Below are 24,379 nucleotides of genomic sequence, written 5' to 3' on the forward strand. Positions count from 1 at the left end.
TAGGCCATGGGACCTGCTTACAGCACAGGAAGCCTAAGCCACATGGAGGAGCTTACTGAGAGGGAAAGGAAAGTGTGTCATAGGAAATGCTGAGAGAGAGGGAGAGAGAGAGGGAGAGAGAGGGAGAGAGAGAGAGAGAGAGAGAGAGAGAGAGAGAGAGAGAGAGAGAGGGAGGGAGGGAGGGAGGGAGGGAGGGAGGGAGGGAGAGAGAGAGAGAGAGAGAGAGAGAGAAAGAGAGTGAGTGAGCCGTTATGGCTGTTAATGGCCATTGTGACTATTAGAGCTGAGGTAATGCTAGTTGACCTCTGACAGCTGAACAGATTGTGACATCTGTACTGTGAATCTGTTTTGGGGAGGACCCCAGCAGGGGATCGGAGAGGTTTAGGGATGATAAGGCTCCATATTGTGATATCATGTAATAAACGTTTTACTGCCATGACAGACTGGGTAGATGGCTCATGGGATCTGGTTCTCTGGCGTCTGAATAAATGGTTTACTTCTACCTTCTATGTGGAGAGTCTCATATACTGGCATTTTGACAATTATCATCTACATTGTGATTATTGCCTTACTGATACAGAGAGGGAGGGGGTTGATCCCAGGGACATAAGGTCTTGCAGTCAGGTGGGAAATCACATGAGTTGTCTGCTCTGGGCCCCCTCCTTAAACAAAGTATCTGGAGGAGCTGTCCAGTGTCCATCCTTTCCCCTCTCTAATCAGAGGGATGGAGAGGCCCAAGAAGCAAGAGTCAATGAGGAGGTAGGAGTTTTAGAGTTGATGTTATCTTGCAGGAAGATGAGCTGGGGAAAGAGTACCTGAAAGAGGAACAGATGGTGGAAACTAACTTTACTTAGCCCCAGAGCAAGGGGTTGGGGTGGAGGAGGAAGAGGAGACATCAAATGGTGAGATCTGCAAATGGCCAAAAAAAAATCTGCAGAGAGAAAAAAAAACCTATCTGGATGAAGTTGCTGATTACCTTTCAGCAAAAGAAGCAGGGGGAAAATTTAGGGTTAAGGATTTCCCAGTTGTACTTAAATTCTTTGGATTCATTTGAAAGATTTCTTCTTGTCTCTTGATATGATTGTCTCGTGGGCTTCATTTCAAGAAACAACTTTGCTAACTTGACTTTCCCAACCTGCCATACCAGATGAATCCCCCAAGCTACTTAGAATGGTAGTTTGCAAATGAGTTTAGAATTCAATATTTATGTGATTCAGAATTTTTACAAAGGTACTATCCATTGTGCAGAGAGCCAGGGAACCCCAAGGTAGTCTCACATTCAGGAGCTCGCTCTTGGGATCTCAGAGGCATAAATAAAGGCTGAAGGCTTGCACAGTCTCTCAGCCAGATTCTTTTATTGCTATACAAATGCATTATTAATTAGCCACTGGGGCCTTCCCCATAGAGCATTTTAAATTACAGCTAAATTCCTTGGTAGGATTCTGTGCTATGTAAAAGTGAATTTCCTGTTGTTCAAAGTAATAAACAAATTGGGGGTGGGGGTGTGTGTTTGAGTAGCCAGGTTAATTGCTGTTTAAGGTTTAGGATACGGGGACAGGGAGGGGAAATTGCAACAGAAACTCTTTAATTTTTGTTTTTGTCGGGTTTATCGTGATACTAAGAGTGCCCCAGGACCATTATAAGGTGACAGGTGCAGCAGCAAGACTGAAAAAAAATGGAGCTAAAGGTTCAAATAATTCTATTACTTGGGCAGGTTAGTTAACCCCTTTAGGCCTTATCTGGAAAATGATAACCCTAAATGTCTTCTATTTCTATTTCTATGCTTTATGAAGGAGGTGGACCTTTGGGCCGCGCTCTCTAATTTCATCACCTAAGTACTGCTTTTGCCACCAAGTATCTTACTTTCAAGCATTTTCTTTTGCTTGGATCCAAATCAGCCTGGGAAAATAGTCAATCCTCCAGCACATGTTAGCAGCATGATAATATTAACTCATCTTTATATACCTAAAGTACTTTGCTCACAACAAAACAATCTGGATGATAGCTGGTACAGATATTATCATTCCCATCTGACATGAGAGCATTTGACCAAGGACATTGTTAGAGTGTTCTTTCCAAAGCTGATACAATTGACTGCATTTATGATGCTAATTCACAGGCTGGGAAGGACATTTCATTTGTGGCCCTTCCTTCCTCCCTCTCTCCTGTCTTTTCTTCTCTCATTCCATTCTTTCTTTCCTTCCTTCTTTCCCTCCATTCTTTCTTCCTCTCTCCCTCCATTCTTTCCTTCCTTCCTTTCCTCCTCTCTCTTGCTATTCATTCCCTCCATCCTCTTTCCCTCCATTCTTTCCCTCCTTCCTTCTTTTTTTTTCTCTTATTCTATCTTTCTCTCCCTCTCTCCATTTCTTCTTTCTTCATGGCAAGGTTGATGTGGATTTCAGTTTATGATGCTGGCTCTGAAGGAGGAATCAGTTAAAAGCATGGACTTAATAACTCTTTCAATGGATAGAGAACTGAAAGTCACAAAATCAGCTACATCTGAAAGGCCATCTTTATGGCCATAGTCTTTTTGTCCTAGAAAAACTGCTGGACTTCAGGTCCACACTTTTTAGTACCCAGAAGTTTCACTGAATAATCTTAAAAGGAAGGAAGAATGTCCTGCCTACCTGGCCAGGCATTGGTGAGAATAGACAAGATTTGTCCTCCTAGCTTGTCCTCGGTGACCTGACATTCCCTTTGATTGTAAAATCAAGGCTTTCCACACCTCTTATTGACTGCACACCTGATTAAGTCATATAATCACAGGAGCTGGAAGAGGACTTAATGGTCATAAGCCTCTTCAGGCCCTCCAATCATGGGGTTAGCTAACATTCTACTTAGCTGGAAGAGTGGAACTTGAATGCTTGTCTGTGGTCTCTTCAAAATGGTGCCAGTAGCTAAATGAGGGGCTCAGAAAGTTGTAGTGACAACCACCTAAAAATATGGCAGCCACTACTTCTGGATAGAGAAGGGGTGAGAAATAAGATTTAGATATTATCATGGAGCTCCCCCAGGGAACCAAAGGAATGGGATTTTTGATGGTTTTCCAGGGAGAACTAATTATACATGGAATACAGTTATGTTTCTGGGACATTGGGTTACTGAGGAGAAGAAGTAGCCACAGGAAAGTGAGAAAAAGGATATTGAAAGTAGGTATGTGATAACAAAGACAAACTTTGCTTAGTTTGTCATTTTGCATTTCTCCACCAAAGCGATGACCTTTAAAGTGGCATATCCTGTAGGATTTCTTGGCCTAACCTTCTCCCCTGTCCTAGAATATTAGGGAGAAGTTATTGCCTTTCCACATGGGGAAGGATAAAATTGGTTGGAAAACACAGGGACTGAATTTCTACTTAGATTTCTAAATCTGACAACAGATTTTTTTTTTCATTTTGTTGACTTCAACATGAAGGGATGAAAAGAAAATCAGTCAGTAAGTAACATTCTTCTCAATCTTACAACTCCTGAATTTGAGTAAATTCTGAATCTTATTATAACTGAGTTATAGAAACTGACACCATTTATAGGTTGAAACATAAATTAAAACATTCAGAATACCTTAAGTTCTCTGCCAATAAATGCCCAAATCAAATATTCCCTGTGTACCTGCTTTGTGGGGCATCTAGGTGGCATAGTGGATAGAGCATTGGGTTTAGAATCAGGAAGATTTATCTTCATGAGTCCAAATCTGGCCTCAGATTACTTATTAGCTGTGTGACCCTGGACAAGTCATTTAACCTTGTTTGCCTCAGTTTCCTCATCTGCAAAATGAGCTGGAGAAGAAAATGGCAAAACACTCCAGTATCTTTGCCAAGAAAAACCCAAATGGGGGTCACAAAGAATTGGACACATCTGGAAAATGACTGAACGACAACAACCTGCTATGTATGTGCCCAGCTCTGTGCTTGGCACAATGGAAGATACTAAGAAGTGTAAAGCACAAAGCCATGCCCTCAAGGAGCTTACAATTTAATTGACTAATTCATGGAGACTCTGTGGGACTGGGAGTTTAGGTATTTATTCCTGAGTTTATATGCTCAGTGTGTAATACAGACACTAAATTCTTGTAGAAGATGACATATTCTTTGGTACTAAGAAGTAACTAGGTGATGCAACAGGAGGACTACTGGGCTTGGAGTTAGGAAGAACTGAGTTCGGACGTTGCTGTAAACACTTCCTGGCTTGTGATCCTAGACAAGTCAGTTAAATTCTCTGGGCTGCACTTTCCTCAACCATTGGATCTGGTGGCCCTGAAGGTCTTTTCCAGTTCTAAATTTCGCTCTCTTCTTAATTCTCCACAGTCTGGCTTCTGACCTCATCATTCGAACTGCACTGCTCTCTCCAAACTATCAACGACCTCTTAATCGACAGTCCCATCCTTCTTGATTTCTCTGAAGCCTTAGACACTGTTGATCACACTCTTCTCCTTGGTGTTCTCTTCTCTCTAGGGTTCCATGACGTTACTCTATCCTGACTCTCCTCCTACATGTCTGACAACTCCTTCTCAGTCTCCTCTGCCTTTGTACAGGTCACACCCATTAATGTTGTATATCGTCCAGGATTTTTTGTACATCTGTCCTGGTCTTTCTGAGTATTCACTTGCTGATTTAATCCATTCCCATGGATTCAATTATCTTCTCCATGCTGATGATTCTCAGATCTAATTTCCTGCTCTAACCTCTCTCCTAACTTCCAGACTCACATCTATTGGCCATCTCAAAGCAGATGTCCTGTAGATACCTTAAACTTATCTTGCCCAAATCTGAATTCATTATCCTTACAAAAAATCTCTTATCTTCTGAACTTCCCCATTACTTCGAAGGGCATTACCACCTTCCCAGTCACCCAGGCTCACAACCTAGATACCATCTTTGACTCTTCAGTCTCTCTCATTCCCCCATATCCAATATGCTGCCAAGACTTGTTGATTTTACCTACGTCATATTTTTCATATATATTGCCTTCTCTCTTGTGATACAGCCAGCACCTTGGTCTAGGCCCTTATCACCTCATACCTGAACTACTGCATTAGTCTGCTGGTTGATCTCCATGACTCAAACCTTCCCCATTTTAGTCCAGCCTACACTCAGCTCTAAAATTAATCTTCTGGAAGTACAGATCTGACCCTCCCCTCCACTCCCATTTAATAAACTCCCTATCACCTTCAGGATCAAATATTAACTCCTATGTCATTCCAAGCCTTCACAACCTAGCTCTTTTCCAATCTTTCCTGTCTTCTTGTATCTTACTCATTCCAGCATACTCTGCAGTCTAGTTACACTGACTTCCTTGCTTTGTGCATTTTCATTGGTTCTCCCTCACACCTGGAATTCTCTCTCTGCATCTCTATTTCCTGGCTTCCTTCAAATCTCTGCTACAATTCCACCTTCTACAAGAAGCCTTTCCCGATTCCTCCTTAATGCTAGTGCTTACCCTTTGTTCACTATCTTCAATTTATCCTGTATATCTCTTTCATACAGTTGTTAGCATGTTGTCTCCCCCATTAGAATGTGAGTTACTTAAAAGCAAGGAGCATTAGTCAGCCAGTTAGACAACCAGCATTTATTAAGCACCTACTAGGTACCAGGCACTGTGCTAAGCACTGGGGATACAAAGAAAACTAAAAAAAAAAATAGTCCCAGTTCTGCAGAAGCTCACAGTCTATGGGAGGACACAACATGTAGATGACTCTATTCGAACAAGACAGGATAAACTGGGGACAGACTCCAAAGAAAAACACTGTCTTTTGCCTTTCTTTATATCCCTAGTGCCTAGTACCTAGTAGGTGCTTAATAAGTGCTTATTGACTGACCATATCTGGGACCCTACTTATCCACCATCTGGATCAGTCTAGAAAGACTGAGAAGGACAGAATATGAATGGACGGATGGGTAGATGGAGTTGGATTTTGGGGGGTTCTTTGACAAGCTAGGTAGTGAGGACAAAGAGAAAGGCAAAAAAAATTATCCTTGCTTTCAAGGAGTTCACAGTGTAATGGGATAAAAACTGCTTTGAGAAGGAGGCAGAGAGAGCCATTGGCCAAGTGATTTGGGACCTCTGAACACAAAAAGCTTAAAAAGTGAATGTGATGACACTATTTGTACAATATCCCCTATTAGCTACTGAGCCTCGCTCCCTCCACTTTTCGCTGTTGATACGTCCCCTCATTCTGCTTTCTCACCTGAATTTTCCCCAGAGTCAACAGGAAACTCTACCTGGGAGCCTAACCATGCTGAATGATGTTTTTCACTCTGAGCTCTGCTGTGCTACAAGATGAACTAACCATTTGTGTTCTGTGGTCTGGCCTCATTTTTTGAGGACCAAGCTCTGAGTGCCTTTTTTTCAAAATTGTGAAGAATAAATTAGTTTACTAATTTCACCATTAAGAGTTTATCAAAGCAAGCATCATTTCAATCTTCCTCTAATCAATTGCCATTTTCTATGTTTATCTCCTCTTCAATTTTTAACACAGGGCTCTGTACACATCAATTTGCCTCATGCTCTTCCTACATATGTTTTAAATTACTTTATCATTGTATAAATTTCACAGCCATTAAAAAGCTCTAATAGCAGAATGGCTGACATGGTGTTAAAAACTGGATTCAATTCCATGGGGTAATAAATTGTGACCTAAATTCAATCTCTCATGGGTGACTGAGGGATACGATGAAAAATTATTGCTTTGTCATTTTTTTACCTAACACAAATATTCCACGCGGGCCAGAAGCCAGGTACAGAGAAATGGGCCGAAACCACCACTGGCTATTTTTCAACAGAGGCAGTGGACCAGATTCTTTGCTGCTTTGGCTGCTCTGTGATTTCATCATGACTGACAAGGCCCACAACCCCTCTACATTCTCTCCTACCATGAGATTCTTGACACTATCTCTGAAGACTTGGAGTTAGAAGAGACCTGGGAGATTCCCTTATTTTACAGGTGAGAAGGAGCCCAGGGGAGGTAAAGTAATCTGTCCGACATCACAAGGGTTTTAAGAGGCAGAGGTGAGATTAAAGCCCAGGTCCTCATAACTCCAAATCAAATACAAACTGTTGTCTACAGAGTAAACCCTGTCCTAGATCCTTCGTGGCCATGTGACCACAGGCAAGTTGTGGAACTGATTGAACTTCCTGAGGCCTCGGTTTCCTTTTCTGTAAAATGAGAAGGTTGGACCAGAAAACCTCTAAGGTCCCTTCTACCATATGCTCCTAATTGATTTAATGTTTCAGAAGCTCAGCTTCCTCATCTGTAAAGAGAAGCCAGCAGTGCTCGCACCACCTACCTCATAGGATTGTTGTGAGAAGAGTGCTATTCTTAAAGTGACAGAAAAATGAGAATAGTTGTTATAATTATCATCACTGTCATCATTAACACTAGGCCTGCTGCTCCGTAGCCTATCTACCTAACTCAACAGAAGTTTGGCTATCCAGTATCTGTGGGGCTTTCCACTCTTTCTCGTCCTCCATTCTACATGACCAGCCAACCTCCTTTAATAGTCCTATCTATCCTTGATAAAGCTGCCTCTTCTTCAGTATTAGCTGTTGTTCCCAACATGTTGCTGCCTGCTCACACCCACTGTGTGTCTTCTTACTGCCTTTTGGGTTATTTGTTATTTTAATTGTTCCAGGAGAGTGGTTTTCCATGATTCACTGCCATGAGGCATCGCTGGAAGAATGTCAGTCCCTTGAAGGACTGGATTTACTGGATTCACACGGAGGCAACTGAACATAATGAAAAGGGCTTTGACCTTGGAGTCAAAAGATCTAGGTGTGAGTGGCACCTCAAACCTCTGCTAGCTATATGATCGCTCCGCTACTCTGAGCCTACTTCCTCTACAAAATGGGGGAAGGGAATGGAGTAGATGGTCTAATTTCTACATTCTTTTTCAGTTCTAACACTCCATGGTCCTGTGAATCTCTGTGGCTGGCAAGCCATCAGCTGCAAAGAATGGAGAAGTCTCATAAGAGAAAGACTCTTTAACTTTTCTGTGAATCATAGCCTACTGACATCATCCATATGGTGTTCAGCTAATTGGCCAAATCCCTGGTACCTGGCTAGGTTGAAGCAGAACCTTCTGAGGCTGAGGAAAAAAAAAATCATTCTAAACTTCTAGCTCGCCCAGATTCAACACTGCGCTGACCCTAGGGATTCCCAAAATGTTTGACATTTCACCCATGTAGGGTCCATATCAGAGTTACAGTGAATGCCTTGAGTGAAACCAGATCTAGTCACTGTCTTTATAGAAAACAAGACTAATTTTTCTGGTGATAACAACTGACATTTTAAAGTCCCATGTGACCTAATGGTAGAGTGGACCATGAACCAAAAGTCCTAAGAGCTGTGTTCTAATTCTGAGCTCATTCAGTTTTAGATAGGTTACTTAACTTGGCCTCAGTTTCCTCAGCTGCAAAATGAAAGTCTTGAACCAACTGCTCTTTAATGTTTATCCCATGCCAGAATTCTCCCTTTTTAGCTGTTTCTGCTCTGTCCGTATTTACTCTTTTTTTTGCAGGGGGGAAGGCATGGCAGTTGGGGTTAAGTGACTTGCCCAAGGTCACACAGCTAGTAAATGTGTCCAGTGTCTGAGGTCAGATTTGAACTCAGGTCCTCCTGACTCCAGGGCCAGTGCTCTACTCACGGGGCCACCTAGCTATCCCTACTCTTTCTTTTCATGGGCAATCCTGGTTTTGAGCATATAGTAGTTGACTGAAACCAAATACAAGAAATCAGATAAATTATTCATAATAGAAAAGGTTTCTTAATTAACTGGGGTCCTTTAATTAGAGAATATTTAAGGATTTGTCCATAGATCAACTACTACATGACAGTTTAATAATACAGTATAATATAATATATAATAATTATATTGATACTATAATAATAACAGTAACACACATTTACATGGAATTTTATTCAATGTACAAAGCATTTTTCACACAATGGTCCTGTAAGGTAAATGGTTGCTGTTAAGTCATTTTTCAGTCACGTCTGACTCTCCATGACCCCTTTTGGGGTTTTCTTGGCAGCAACACTAGTGGTTTACCATTTCCTTCTCTAGCTCATTTTACAGAGGAGGAAACTGAGGCAAACAGAGTTGAGTGACTTGCCCAGGGTCACACAGCAAATAAGTGTCTGAGGCCATATTTGAACTCAGGTCTTCCCGACTCTAGGCCCAGCCTTGTATCTACTGTACCACCTAGCACCTGACTTGTAAATGTGCATTTTATTAATGAGGGAGCTTAGGCTCATAAGAGTGAAGTGGGATGTGTGCTAGAGCCAGCTCTAACAGGTTTTCAGAGCCCATTGTTAAATCTACAGTGTTTATATTTACACCTCAGAAATAAGCTATCACTATAAATCAGGGCTTTATTGTTTTGCTGATTGGCCAGCCTTAATAAAGTATTATAACGCAGATTAAACTTAAAAAGTATGTATGCATCAAACCCCCACCCCAGAGTCCAGTTGTTAAACACCTACCAGGACCCCCTTGTATTGCTGTATAAACATTGTTTGAGCTCAGGGGGAATACAGGAGAAGGCTCAGGGAATGAAGTCACCACAAGACTGAAGGCATAGGAATTACAGGATTCTATCTAAAATATTTTACACAGCTGCTAATTATTTAAACATGATGACTAAAAACTGCACTATGATTTTTGAGACACCTTGGATTTTGTTTCTACGCACATGTAATTTTCCCGAGAGAATGCAAACTCCTTGAAAGGGAACAGGATCTCTTCATTTCTGTCCTCATATTTCCATTTCCCAGTTCCCACGCCTGGCACAAAGTTGGCACTTAATAAATGTTTGCTGATTGATAATCACTTTTCCATTCTCTTTCTCATTTGCTCACCATAGGAATCTTGTGAGTTATTTGGAGTAGGGGCTACTATCTCCATTTTATACATTAGGAAACTGAAACTCAGAAAACGCAGTGATTTGACCCAGGTCACATGACTAGCTTAAGGTAGAGCCAGGAACCAGGCCTCTTGACTCCCTATCCACTACATGTTCCTACCCTTGTGCTCCTAACGGTCAGGCCGAGAGCTGATGCTCCTCCTGCAATGCCCTCCTAGACAGGTCAGTACCTCCAAAAGAGTTTTCAGTATGTACAGTTTCCTAAATTGTGAACCAATATTCATATACAATCAATCCATCAAAGAAACATTTATTAAGTTCCAGGCACTGAGCTGAGCACTGGAGATAGAAAAAAGAGGCAAAAGACAGTGCCTGCCCTCAAGGAGCTTACAGTCTAATGGAGGAAGCAACATGTAAACAAACATACAGAAACAGGCTACATAGAGAATAAACAGGAAATACTTAACAGAGAGAAGGAGCTGGGGTTGAGTGGTTGAGCAAGGCTTCCTGTGGAAGGTAGGGTTTCAGTTGTGGGCACTAGCCTCTACATAAATACCCAAGGCAATGGTGGGTGAGCTCTGAGTGAAGGGCAAATATTACGTCTCCTGACCTTAAGTCAGGTATCTGACATCTGACTGCTCAAAGCTGGGCAAACCCTAAGCTTGGAAACATAGGGAAGTCTTTTAGTTTCCAAAAAAAATCCTGATGTGATCCATGAGCAGAAGGAAAACTGATTAGTAAAAGTACATATTGAGTTGCTTCAAGCTGTTGCCTTCTTCCCCCATGAATTCAAGATTATAGACACATTTTCAACCTGTCATGCTTAGAGACGCCATTGAGACTATCTGGAGGGTGGGACACACACACACACACACACACACACACACACACACACACACTCTGAAATAAGTATGTAAAGTTGACTCTCCTGGGGGAAATACTAATTTGTGCTGGAAGTTTTAGAAAGGGAGAGGCCAAATTATGGCTCTGAGGTTTGGAATGACAGCAATCCCTGCCTCCCTCTCATGACTGGTTTCATGCCTACAGTGCTGGTGTCCCAATAGCGATTTGCTCTCCAAGCCTTTTCGGCTTTGCTTCTGGGTACAGCAATTACAGAACAAAGGAAACCTCTCTAATGATGAGTTCTAAAATAAATAAAATAACTGTACATCTGGCAAAGTCCTTCGGGGGGGCTGGAGAGAGGAGGAAGGAGGAGGGCAGGTACTTTTATTTCCCTCAACTCTATATTTAACAGGCTGAAAAGTATTGTGGGTAACTTTGTTTGCTTTGCATATTGAAGGTCAAGAGGAAAAGAGCCTGCCTCTATATGACGCGCAACCTGAAGTCCCTTTGGTTGAGAGCTCCATTTGAGTGGAGATCGTTTCAGTCTTTTGACTGGTATCCCTAGCACCATGACCAGCACAGAATAGGTGCTCGATAGATACTTGGTGATTGACTGACGGCCGGCCTTCTTTTCTGGAAACCCAAGGATACTAACTAGAAAGGTCTGTGCCATTGGGGATTGTCCTTGAGCAAATTTCATATAGCCTAAAAGACATATCCCTCCAAAAGGGGATCCATTAGACCACACAGCCAAAATTTTCTAGGGCCAGGGCACTGTACCCATGAACAGTTACATCATCTTGTCTTACTTGTGCTGAAGGCACAGGGAGCGACTTGCCACAGCTGGGTGTACCATCTGGAGTGAGGCAAGCATCCTACCAGTCCCTCTCTGCAGATGGGCAGCAAGCTTTCTCCTTTCCAAAAAGCCATTCACCCGAAGCCTCTGGCCTTCTCCCCCGGCTACTGAATAAATGGAGCTTGTCACGTCCACAAACAGCTGCCCTCATATTGGAGTCCAAGCTCCACTCCTCATCCCTGAGACTTAGAAAATCATATCGTGGATGTCATGAAGGCTGTTTCCACCGATGCCATCACTTGACTCTAGCAAAGATAATGCTTACTACTTGTTAGAAATTCTATTTCAACTCTGGCTACAGAAAGCTCACTTCCATGGCTTCAGCTACCAGGAAATGTACCTTTCACTCTCCTCCTATTGCTGTTGTGGATGTGGATGTGGCTGTTTTTAGCAATTATTTGGCCATTTCATTCCCTCAAACTCTCCAAGTTCATTAACACTTAGTTATTCCAAACAGAATGAAAAGTGCCATTAAAGGCTGCAACGTTTACCTACATTAGAGTTGGAGCATATCAGATTTAGAAGGAACTTTGGAGGTCTAGGCCTCAAATACCCAATCTAGTCAACAGCATCTGCAAAAACGGTCATTGAGCATCTGTCCGAGGACCTCCAGAGACAGAGAGTTTACTATCACATTTAGGTAACCCACTCTACTTTTAATTAAATTCAACAAATATTTATTAAGCACCTACTATATAGAAGACACTTCGCTAGACCTTAGGGATTTAGGGGGCAGATCTGTGACTTTACCACGTCAGATCAGCATCTGCTGTAATCTATAGCCTTGGAGAGTTATGAGAGGTTAAATGACTGGCCCAGGGCCACACAGTACTTGTCAGAGGTAGGACCTGGGTCTCTTAGACGCCAGGGTCAGTTCTCTATCCACTACTCCATGCTACCTCTCAGATGATTTTAAAATTTACAATAAAGAATTTTTTAAAAATAGAAATAATGTGATGAGTTTCATTTTAAATGCGATAAGTTTAAAATGCTACTTGAGATATCTAGGTCCAGAAGATGGTTGCTAATGTAAAGTTAGAGTTCATGCAAGAACTATGACTAGATAGATGGATCTGGGGGCTCACATGGGAGATCACTAAAATCCCAGAGAGAAAGTGCAGACAGAATTCTAGAGGACCCAATATGGAACCTTGGATGATACTCACTCTTACCAGGCAGGACATAGGTGACATTCTAACAGAGAAGCCTGAGAATGTAGGGAATGATGAAGATACAGCAGTGTCTCAGAAGCCAAGGAAGGAGAGAGTGTTTAAAGGGAAGAGGTAGTTGACAATGTCAGAAGTCTCAGGGAAGTCACAAAGAAAGAGGACTGGGAAAATATCACTGATTTCTTTTGCAATTATTAGATCATTGGTAACTTCAGAGCAGTTTCAGTCAAGTAATGGGATTGAAAAACAAACACTAGTTCTATTAAAGCAACCTATGCTAGGTGGAGTAATGGATACAGCATGGGCCCTGGAGTCAGGAAGACCTGAGTTCAAATGCGGTCTTAGATGCTTACTAGATGTGTGACTCTGGAAAATGTTGATTAACCCTGTTCGCCTCAGTTTTCTCATCTGTAAAATGAATGGGAGAAGCAAATGGCAAACCACTCCAGTATCCTTGCCAGGAAAACCCCAAACTGGGTCATGAGGGGTTGGACACAATTGAAAAATGACTGCATGACAACAAAGATCGCATTAGGTCTTTTGGTGGCCACATCACACTTGTAACTAACACTGAGCTTACAATTCACTATAATTCCTATTTTTTATTCAAATATAGGAATGGCTTTTAAGCCATGCCCTTCCCATCTTGTATTTGTGTGACTGATTGTTTTGTACCCAAGGGTTCAGATTTCGCTTATGCTTTTATTAAGTTTGTTTTGTTTAAATCAGAGGCCATTAAAGGGGAAAGCAAGAGGAGAGACAAAACAACTAAATGGATTCTAAAATGTTTTCTTTTTTGGGTGACGTGTTAATTAGTTTATTCTGGAGAATAGTATGTTATTTTATCTGAGTGGGCTAAAATTATTTTATTTGAAGCAGGGAGGAATGGTAAATGGGCCCACTTGGCCAAGTTTCTGAACATTTGCCTTATTCTGACTTCACTCCAATGGAAATGAATGAAACATCTGGTTGCCTCCAGGGATTTTCCACAGATGGTATATTTCCTTGCCCAGCTTGGACAATTAGAAACTAGGAGAGCTGTCCCTATAGTTCAGCTGAATCAGGTAGACTAGATATCTACTACAGTAACTGGCAACTGGAAAGTAACTCAGAAAGCAACCTTGGAAGAAAACATGACCCCACCACCCCATGTTAAAGAGACTCTCAGCTGACTGTGTGTGGCTACAATATATACACATACAACCAGTATCTAATCTCTACACCCCAAAGAGGAGGGGATTGCCAATCTTCTCTTACACACATACACTTTAGGATGTATATTGCCTTTTTGTGACTTACATTCCCCTTTAAGGTGCCCTCTGGAAGGGAGGGGACAATAAAAAGTGTGATTTGGTCTCAGAACTAATGATACTTTTGGAAACTAATGGCAGGAGCACAGAGTCATAAAATAATATAGTCTTGCACTATTTGACGTAGAAAGAATCTTGGAAATTATCTAGTCCAGTCCCATCATTTTTGCATAAATAGAGCATTTCGGAGTTGAAAGGTACCTCGGAGGACACCGAACACGATTCATATCTGAAAAAGAATTCCTTCTCTAATGTGGCCATGTTGTGATTCCACCTTTACCCGAAGAAATCCAGATTGAAGGAGGACTTGCCACTTCTGGAGACAGTCCATTCCTCTTTTTTATCACTCTAAATGTTAGAAGGTTTTCTTACAAATTTTCCTCTTTTCAATTGCTACCTACTGCTTCCTGTGCTCTTCTCAAAGGACCTACAGATCCAATTTAATTTGTCTTCCAGGTGAAAAGAGCCCTTTAAATACTGAAAGACACCCAGCATATCTGCTCTAAGTCTCTTCTCCAGGCTAAATGCTTCCAGATCCTCCAGTCAGTCCTTCTCTAGACCCTTTTCCATCCTAGTTGTCATACTCTAAGCACTCTCGAGATTATTCATTTCCTTCCTAAAATGTGCCACCTCGACCTGCACATGATATCCCAGATCTGGTTTGACCCTCACTTCCTTAGTCCTGGAAACTGGGCCTCTCTCAAGCTAGCATAAGAAAATGCAGAAAAGACAATGAAAGCCCATCTAGCAAAGTAAATTGTACAAAGTCAGAGAATGCATGACCTAATGTGGAAACAACACTGGATTTGTAATCTGGATTAAGTCAGACCTTTGCTACTTTCTTTAGGAAAGTTACCTCCTCTTTCTACCATAGAGCTTTCTCATCTGTTTTAATAAAGGGGTTGCACTATATCAGCGATTCTTAACCTGGAGTCAGTGAATTGGTTTGCATTTTATTTAAAGATTTTGATAACCATATTTCTATATAATAAATTTCATTTGTAATTTTATGTATTTTATCTTATGCATTTAAAGACACTGTTCCAAGAAAAAGGGTCCAGAGCATAAATGAGATTAAGAACTCCTGGGCTAGATAAACATGAGGATCTCTCCCAACGCTGCCATTTTATGATGCTATTTTGCTAGCTATGACCCTCCATAGTTATTACCCAATAGAGTCAGGATTTGAGTCCAGTTCTTAAAAGAGAAAGTGGAGGGAGCACTAATCTAGGAGGTGAGGGAGAGAAAAGGAAGGGGTACTAACCCATTAAAAGTTGCTGCTGTTGTTGGTAATATCAAGATGAACAACCATTGGCAAAGAGAGAGGAGGTAAAGAGAGGAAAAGGGGTTGGAAGTAGTTAAGGGATCTAGGATTTTCAATTAAGAGGTCAGCCACTGATGGCTCTTACTGGGCAATTCTTTGTCACTACGGCTTCCCCGTGCAGACTGGGATTAGGGACCAACTTCTAGCTATAACAGAAAGGCATTTGGAACAACTCATCTCCAGTGCACACAATACATCCCAGTAGGGCTTTTGTTAATCTGCAAATTCCCCCTGCTCCCTTTGTGCAAACTGCTCTCTCTGGACGTGTTTCCCTAGGATACCAAGTGTGGTTAAATTCCTCCTCTCTCCCCACCGTCCTCCCCCCAACCTAACTGCTTTCCCCACTGATGAGGTGCAGTCTGAGGCGGGCAATTTGCAATTGCAAATAATTTACACTTGACAAAAATAACCAGGGTCTCAGCAGAAAATAAACGATCTCGGAGTTTTCAGCCTCTATCTTTGGCTGCGGGGAATATGTTTTATGTATTCTCCTCAGTAGCCATTTAAAAATGTCAGCATTTAAAATCCTTTTGATTGAAGCTTCAATCCTTTCCACTCTAACCCATGAGGGACATTGTTGCTTTAATTACATTCAACTTCTAGCATAATGTCAGCTGAAGTTGGGGTTTTGTTGCATTGAACACAACGGTGACAAGAGCTCTATATATGTAGATATATGTACATATCTGCATATATATTTCCCCCCAACTCTTCTTTTAGTGAAAAATGAAAGAATTTCTAAGCTAAAACTGCAGCTCCCTGTTACACTGAAATAAATTCTGGTGTCGTGGTTTCTAGAAGTGAACACAATCTCCCTGTGTGGTGTAATTACATCTTAGCTTTCTGCAGAAGAATAGTTTATAGCTTAAATGCTATTAATTGTAAGCTGTTTTGTTCCACGGGAAGTTGTTCATTGATAACTACCCAATTAGGGTTATTTTGCAATTAGTCTATTCACAGTAAATTTATTGCAACAGGAGGAGTCTGTGGAGCAGCAAATTAAAGAGTTGTTGGGTCTGCATATGCAAGGACTCTCGAATGCCAGTCTTATTAAACAGTTTATAACTCTCTGGAGAATTCTGCCATGTTGATTAATAGAGCAAAGGTCTTGAGATGAGTCCCAGGCAAACTACTTTGCCAGAGAACACCCAATAAGCTAGACGTAGAGATTGTGCCATAGAGATGCTTACGGTAAGTATCTACCTTGGAATAATGTGGCACCTGTAGCTGCATGGGATAAGCAGGCAAGGATACCTTTCCCAAACCCAAAGACTTCCCATCACACTCACAGGGAAAATAGAAAGATCTAATCTCCAGTAACAATAAACCAGTGGAACTGTCCCTACAACTGAATTCTGCCGCACCTTAAAACATGAACCAAGTCTCTATAAGCAGCTGATTTAAAACCCAAATTCCCTTTGGCTTTAAGTAGAAATATGTGTTCCAGCAAAACAAAGTAAATATACATACAACTGGCCTTTCTGTAGAGGAAAAGTCGTGAGACAAACAATAGGAGAGTCCTTTGATTCCAAGAAGGGGCAGAATGTAGCAGGGCCCTGCTGTGTCGTGCCCTACCAAGCGATAGGGAGCAAAGTGATCGCCAGACCTTTCCCACCAAACAGAAAGCTGCAATACCAGGAGATGCTTTCCCCATGATATATTTTGAATTGGTTTCCTCCTTTGGTTGTTGCTGTTCAGTTGTTTCAGTTGCGTCCAACTCTTCAAACCCCGTTTGGGGTTTTCTTGGCAACGATACTGGAGTGGTTTGCCATTTCCTTCTCCAACTCCTTTTATTTTATTTTATTTTTTACACATGAGGAACTGAGGCAAACAGGGTTAAGTGACTTGCCCAGGTCATACAGCTAGTAAGTGTCTGAGATAGAACTTAGGAAGAAGAGTCTTCCTGAGTTAGATAGAGGCCCAGAACTCTATCTACCTGGATGCCTTGACTTGTTCTACTTATGACCAATGACAAAAGAGTCAACTGAGCCAAGGGGGTGCATCCGTTTGGGGCTAAGGACCATAGTGTTTGCCTCACTAGCACAGTGCTCTGACTAATTCAGTGAAGGAACCTCAAGTGTTAATGATTTAGAAGCCCACATTAAAAGTGATGCTTCTTCTCCAGCACTAAAGTCATTTGAAAAATGTCACTTCCAATCTAGGAACCAAGAATTAAATCACTAAGTCGTACTACATCTTAGTCTTAGTCTGTTCAGGAGAACACAAGGAAAATACTTGACTAGATCAGAAATTCAGCTATGTAGAGGAAAACAAAAACAAACAAAACCCATTCCCAGTTGACTTATTTCCTGAAATCCAATGGTCAGCTTGGCACTCTCTCTATTGGTCAGTTAGCCTGTCTACATTTATTGCCTAGAATCCTTCCAGGGAGTTCATTGGTGTTTTCAGGGATTCTAGGTCCATATTCCAAATGACTTATTAGCCTAGACTGGGGAAACTTTGCTGTTGTTTTATCCCATCACTGGAGGAGAACTGCAACTGTAAATATGCAAGTAGCCTAGAGGAATCTAAATACTGTTATTCTGGCCAACTAACTCAAGGGAAACTAGAAACAATTATCTTGTCCCCACAAAATGAAGGGTGATCAGCAGAATGAGCCTACCACGAAATCGCCTCATCCTTGAATCTTCCTTTTTCCTCACCTCAAATATCCAATCAGTTTACAAATCTCTCCATTTTGACCTCCAGAATACTTCTTGTGTCAGACCCTTTTTCTCTACTCACATGGTTATCACTCCAGTCCTGGTCTTCCTCGCCTGGACTACTGAAACAGTCTCCTAATCAGCCCACCTGCCTCAAGCCTGTCATCCGTCCAGGCTAGCCAAAATGATTTTTCTAAGGCATATTATGTATGTATGTATGTGTGAATATATGTATATGTATATACGTGTGTATGTGGATATATATGTATGTGTGTGTATGTGTATATATATATGTGTGTGTGTATGTATATATATGTATGTATGTATGTATGTATGTACATAGGTGTCCATGGTATCCTCCTACTCCGTAAACTCCACTGGTTCCTTACTACCTCTAGGATTAAACATAAACTCTTCTGTTTGGCATTTAAAGTTCTTCACAACATGGCCTCTAACTACTTTTCTAGCCATATTGTACATTGTTCCTCTTAACAAACATTACAGTTCAGCAAAATCGGTCTTCTTATTGTTCCTTACACATAACATTCCATCTCTAGTCTCCTTATCTTTACACTGGCCATCCTCCCTGCCTGAAGCACCCTCCCTCCTCATCTCTGCCACTGAAAATATCTGATTTCCTTCAAATTTTAGCTCAACTGCCACGCTACATGTAGCCATTGCTGATTCCCCTAATTTTTAGTGCCTCCTACACCACCACTAACTTATCTTTTTTATATTTTGCGTTTGTACATATGTATATGTTGTCTACTGTGACAGAATGTAAACTCTTTGAGGGCAGGGATTTTTCATATTTGTTTTTCTATTCCTAGCACCTAGTACGGTGCCTGGCACACAGAAGTGGCTAATAAAAGATTGTTACTGATTGGCTGATAATCCTAACACTTTCATTCATCTTACATCGGTGGTGATAGATCAAAGGGCATTATTCCAGTCATTAAAACCATCCAGTAATGCTGATGGAAGGAGCGAGAGGCTGTGGTCTCACTTTACAGTAAGACTTTTCACGTGCCTTATTATGTTTCGAGGGTCCTGTAAATAGAAGATACCTGCACACAGGCCTTACAAATACCGTGTCAGGCAACATTAGATTAAGATATAACAAGAAGTTTGAGTTTGTGCTCTTCCAGAGTTTACCATATCAGATACTGTGCTCATATGAAATTAAATATTAAAAATCCTGGTGTTAAATATCCTGGTAATAGGAATGTTATATCATACTGACTGGTTTTGTATTTCCCTGAGTGCCTAGCACAGAAGTTGGCACTCAGGAAATTCTTTTGTCATGAATGAATGAATGAATGAGCTGACCTGAAGTTGGAGCCCCAACATGTTCATAGGATTTTTACAGCTCGAACGCAAAATTATTGCACAAACAGTTTGACCCCAAAGCAGTTAAGTGAGCATTATGGGCATTGGCTGTCCAGTGGAAAAAAAGGATGAGATTGGGAATGAAAGGGAAAACACCTCTCTTTGGCCAAACCCTCTCCCAGCTACCGACTTACCTTCGAGGGGACAGAAGCGGGTCACTTTCTCTGGCATTAGCTTCCCCACCTTGTGTTGGCAATATATCTCAGCAATCTCCTGGCGACACTGCTTGGACTTAGACCGGGACAGAGCCGAGATGGCCTCCTTGCCAGAGATGTCGCACCTTGGCAGCTGGTCATACTTGAGTTCAGGGGAGCTGGCCCCATTCTTCCTGGTATGGGGTTGCTTGGAGGACTTAGGGCTTGCCTTGGCAGCACTGCTGTTCTGGGCAGCTTGATTGCTATACTGCATAGCTTCATTAGAGCTTTTTCCCAGGAGTGAATTCTCCTTTACTTTTTCCTCCTGCTCTAGTTTCTTCTTCAAATGTTCCTTCTGCTTACTCAGTGACTTCTTTCCCAGGTCTGGCTGGTGCTTCTGTCTCTGAGTCCTTGGGGCAAAGTTACTGTTATCAACATTTTCAAAGTCTTTTGGCACTGAGTTTTCATTGTTGCTGTCTGTCCTCGTTTTCTCCTTAGGACGGTGAGAAAAATATCCATCCTATAGTGGGAAATAAAATAGAAGTATTAAGAGAAGTGCATGATTAACAGAACAGGCTATATGGGATGGTAAAAAGAGCATAGGACTGAGTGTATGAAAGACAGAATTTTAGTTCAGGTTTTGCTATCAACTAGCTTTGTGACCTTGGCTACTCAGACGCTCTGGACTTTAGAACTTCCAAATGTAAAATGAAAGAGTTAGATTAGATCAGTAGTTCTCAAACTTCATTCATTCATTCAATTCATTTATCCATTCCCACATCATAGTATTCCTTGCCCTGAGGGATGTTGGCACATTGAATGTTTAGACTGGTAATAAAGAAGAGTTTGGAGGTAAAAGGGAATCTAGACCCACAATCCAAGCCTTTGGATTCAAGCCAACAAGCATTTATTAAGCACCTATGTGCCAGGCAAGGTGCCAATCATTAATAAGCAGAAAAACCAGCCATGCCTACAAGCAGTTTGCATTCAATTGGGGGAAGATAACACGTAAAAGGAAGCTGAAAAGGAGAGGGAGCAAAGAAATGGGTGGTTAGAAGGCAGAGGAGGTCCATAGGGTAGCCTGGAGAAATTCTTCTGCCCCTCCTCTCCTTCCTCCACTCTTCTTTCCTTGCTTCCCTGGGACTCATGGCAGAGGAGGCAACACTGTCCTTTTGAGGGATAGAGCAATTGTGACCTTTCTGTTCCAAGTTGGGAAGAGCTGGCAATAGACGGAATCTGGAAATACGGACTGGGGAATGTGGAAGCTCAGCAATATGGGCAGGGGTTTCATGGTATACCCTCTGGAAATCACTGGACTAGAGAGTCTCCAACGATCATCTGAGATACATGCTTATTTCAGTTAGACTATTGTGAGCAGAGGGGCTACAACACAGCACTCAAACCACAAGTTCAAGTTCCATCACAAAATACTGTTGATCTGAGTCAGCAGAAAGTGATTCCAAGAAATAATTGCAAATTATACATAACATAGATGCATGTATTACATATATCATTGCCTTTATGGAACATACACACATATACAACCTTTCAAAAAACAGGCTTTGCCATTGGTAGGGAAACTTGGTGCAATGAAAAGTATGTTGGAGTTGAAGCAAGAGGTCTTCAGTTTGAAATAGAGGAAACTTACACGAATGTGTAAGACCAAAAGCCATTTCCCAAAGGATAACTGATCAAAACATAGGAAGAAACAGTTCTCAAAAGAGTTGTAAACTATTGCAACTATTGAAAAGATTATGCCAAATTACTACTAATACGAAAATTTCGAATCAAAACAACTGTTTCACTTCATACCCCGAAAATTGGCAAAGAGGATAAAGGAAGGGAACAATCAATTTTAGAGGAGTGGTATTGACACACCGATACATTGTAATAATCATGGAACTGTGAATTGACCTAAATAGTGTTGCTATTCAGTTGTGTCCAACTCTTCATGAGCCCATTTGGGTTTTTTTTGGCAGAGATACCTCAAGTGCTTTGCCATTTCCTTCTCCAGCTCATTTTACAGATAAAGAAACTGAGGCAAACAGAGTTAACTGACTTGCCCAGGGTCACACAACTATTAAGTGTCTGAGACTGGATTTGAAATTGGCTCTGCCTGACTCCAGGCCCAGCACTCTATCTAAAGCAATTTAGAATTTTGGTGAGAAGGTGACATCAAACGTTCTTTGACTCAGAGATACCACAAGTAGGCAAAACCCCCCAAAAGGTAAAAACAAACAAAAATATAAAGCCAAAGTGTTACAAACAACAACATATTTATAGCAGGGGAAGGGAAAAAGCATTTATATGCTACCTACTATGTGCCAGACACATTATCTTATAGGTACTATCGTTTTCCTCATTTTCCATTTGAGGAAACTAAGTCAAACAGAGGTTAAGTGACTTGCCCAAGGTCACACAGCAGGTAAGTAATTGAGGTTGGATTTGGACTCAGGTGTTCCTGACTCCAGGAGAGAGAGAGAAAAAGAGAGAGAGAGAGAGAGAGAGAGAGAGAGAGAGAAGGTGAGTGTGTGTGTGTGTGCGCGCGTGTGTGTGTGTGTGTGTGTGTGTGTGTGTGTGTTGGGGGTGGGGGGGTGGTGCTACCAGTTGTGCCTGGTATATTTATAGCAGAAATTTTTTAGTAGCAAACAACTAGAAACAAAATAGATACCCGATTGGGGAACAGCTAAACAAATTATGGTCCATGAATTTAATGGCATATTTTACTGCACTAGAAAAAACAATGTGGATGAAAAATGCAGAGAAGCCTGGGAAGATGTGAACTGTTACAAAGTAAAACGAGAAGAACCAGAAACATAATGGGCACCATGACTACAGCAACAGAACAGCAAAAATCAAAACTAACACAGAATTAAATGACCAGTTTGGGCCCTGAAGAAAAGATACAAAAATTACACACACGACCTTCTTTTTTTTTTAAAGAGACAGGGCATGAGTGGGAGGAAATGTTTTTATCAGACTTGCTCAGTATGTTGGTTAATTTTGCTAAGCTACTTTCTTTTCTTTTTTATTCTTTAAGCGATGGCTCTCTGGGTAGGGAGGCAGGGAGGGTATATGCTGAGAATACAATGTAAAAAGACACTGATAATTTTCAAAAAAAATTTAAATGAAAGGATTGGTTGGACTAGATAGCTTCTAAGTTACCTTCCAGCTAAGAGGAAGATATTCAATATGATTATTTCAAATGCATTCAATCCACATGTTTTCCTTCCTCCTTTCATTACATTCCCATTCCTCTATCATATAAGTCAAATCTATTTCTTCCTCTGCTTCCCCTGTCCCCAGAAAACAATGTGCGTTGGCCAGAAAAATTCAGACTCTGTATTACAGTGCCAGGCTTGAAGAGGTAGTTGGTGGGGTAGAAGGGGTTTCTGTGCCTGGGCATCATTTCCACTGCCAATGCTGGGGGCTGGTACTGCTTCCGGAGCAGTGACTAAGTCCTGGGATGGTCAGGGTCAGGGATCCAGGGACCCATACTTATCCATTCTTGAAGCAAGGATATGAAAAGACCCACCATAAAGAGCTATGACAGGCTGTGATATACTCCATAAGCCCTGGGTTCAAATCCCACCTCTGACACACATTGGTGGTTTAACCCTGGGCAAGTCACTTAAACGTTCAGTGCTTGTAAGTGGCTCATTAAGACTAAGAAAGAACCCTGGCCTTGTGTGAACAGAAAGAAACATGCACAATTCTCTCACAGTACTCATTTATGACTCTATTTGATTTTGTGAAAGGCTGAGGAGTACCGTAGACCTAGCCTTAGTGGCCTCCCGAAGCTGCAGTAACAGATGTAGGAAGTTGCATAGGGAACTGGATAGGGCACTGGAGTTGGGTTCAAATCCCATCTGGACACTAACTGTACAGGCCTGGGCTAGTGGTAAAATCTATCTGTGCCTCAGATTTCTCATTTGTAAAACAGGGAGTTGTAAAAGAATTCAACATCCTCGCTAATTCTTTCCAGCTCCAAATCTGTAATTTTAGAAATAAACTGTAACAAGCACGTGGAAAGGTGAGAGGAGGTTGGAGAGCCCAGAAGTGAGCGATTTCATGCAAAATGGGAACTGGGCCCATTCTTACTCTAATCAAATGCACAGTTCAGCAATCATGTCCCTATTTCTTCTTGAATGTATTGTTGCCTCATAGAGCCTATTGCTGGGGTTATAACCTGAATATACATTGTATGTGGAAAGGACAATATCTAGGGAGAATTTTGATTACAGACAAAATACTAATCGCCTAGATAATTTTGCCCTTGTTGCTATAGAAACTCATTTGAGCACAGCAATGATTACCAGAGAAGATGCCTAGGTTTTACTGTCTGAGTGGGGTGTGTGTGTGTGTGTGTGTGTGTGTGATGGATAATGGGTCAGTCTTAGTTTCAGGAAGATCTAACTTTAATTCCTTTGGTCCATTGGGTCCATACTAGCTGTGTTAGCATGGGCAAGTTAATATTTAACCTCTTAATGCCCAAGACAAATCTTTAAGACTCACAAACAAGTTGCTAATCTTAGTTCATGGAGTTTAAACAATGGAAGTTCTCTATATAGATGTAATCATAGGTCCATACTTCCTCCTCATCCCCACAAAGAAAATAAAACAAGCAAAAACTTTTGACAGAACACCGAGTCTATTCATTCCTCCTCTTCTCCTGTCCCTAGAAAACAATGTGGGTTGGCCAGAAAAATCCAAGGACCAAGGACAGGGCAGTCTACTATGTACTGTAGTGCCAGGCTTGGTACAGTAGCTGGTGAGGTAAAAGGGGCTTCTGTGCCAATGCTGAGGATTGGCACTTCTTCCAGAGCAGTGACCAAG

General features: G+C 41.5%; 1 protein-coding gene across 1 annotated transcript in view; it reads right to left on the bottom strand.

The window, feature by feature from the left end:
• Positions 1-24,379, bottom strand: part of XYLT1 (xylosyltransferase 1) — a 232,411-nt gene that overhangs the window by 184,662 nt on the left and 23,370 nt on the right. Inside the window, exon 2 of the mRNA XM_036741727.1 lies at positions 19,544-20,063. Coding sequence (XP_036597622.1) covers positions 19,544-20,063 — 520 coding nt within the window. The remainder of the gene's footprint in view (positions 1-19,543; positions 20,064-24,379) is intronic.

Source organism: Trichosurus vulpecula, chromosome 1 (assembly GCF_011100635.1).
Source record: "Trichosurus vulpecula isolate mTriVul1 chromosome 1, mTriVul1.pri, whole genome shotgun sequence".
In the NCBI taxonomy this organism is placed as follows: domain Eukaryota; kingdom Metazoa; phylum Chordata; class Mammalia; order Diprotodontia; family Phalangeridae; genus Trichosurus; species Trichosurus vulpecula.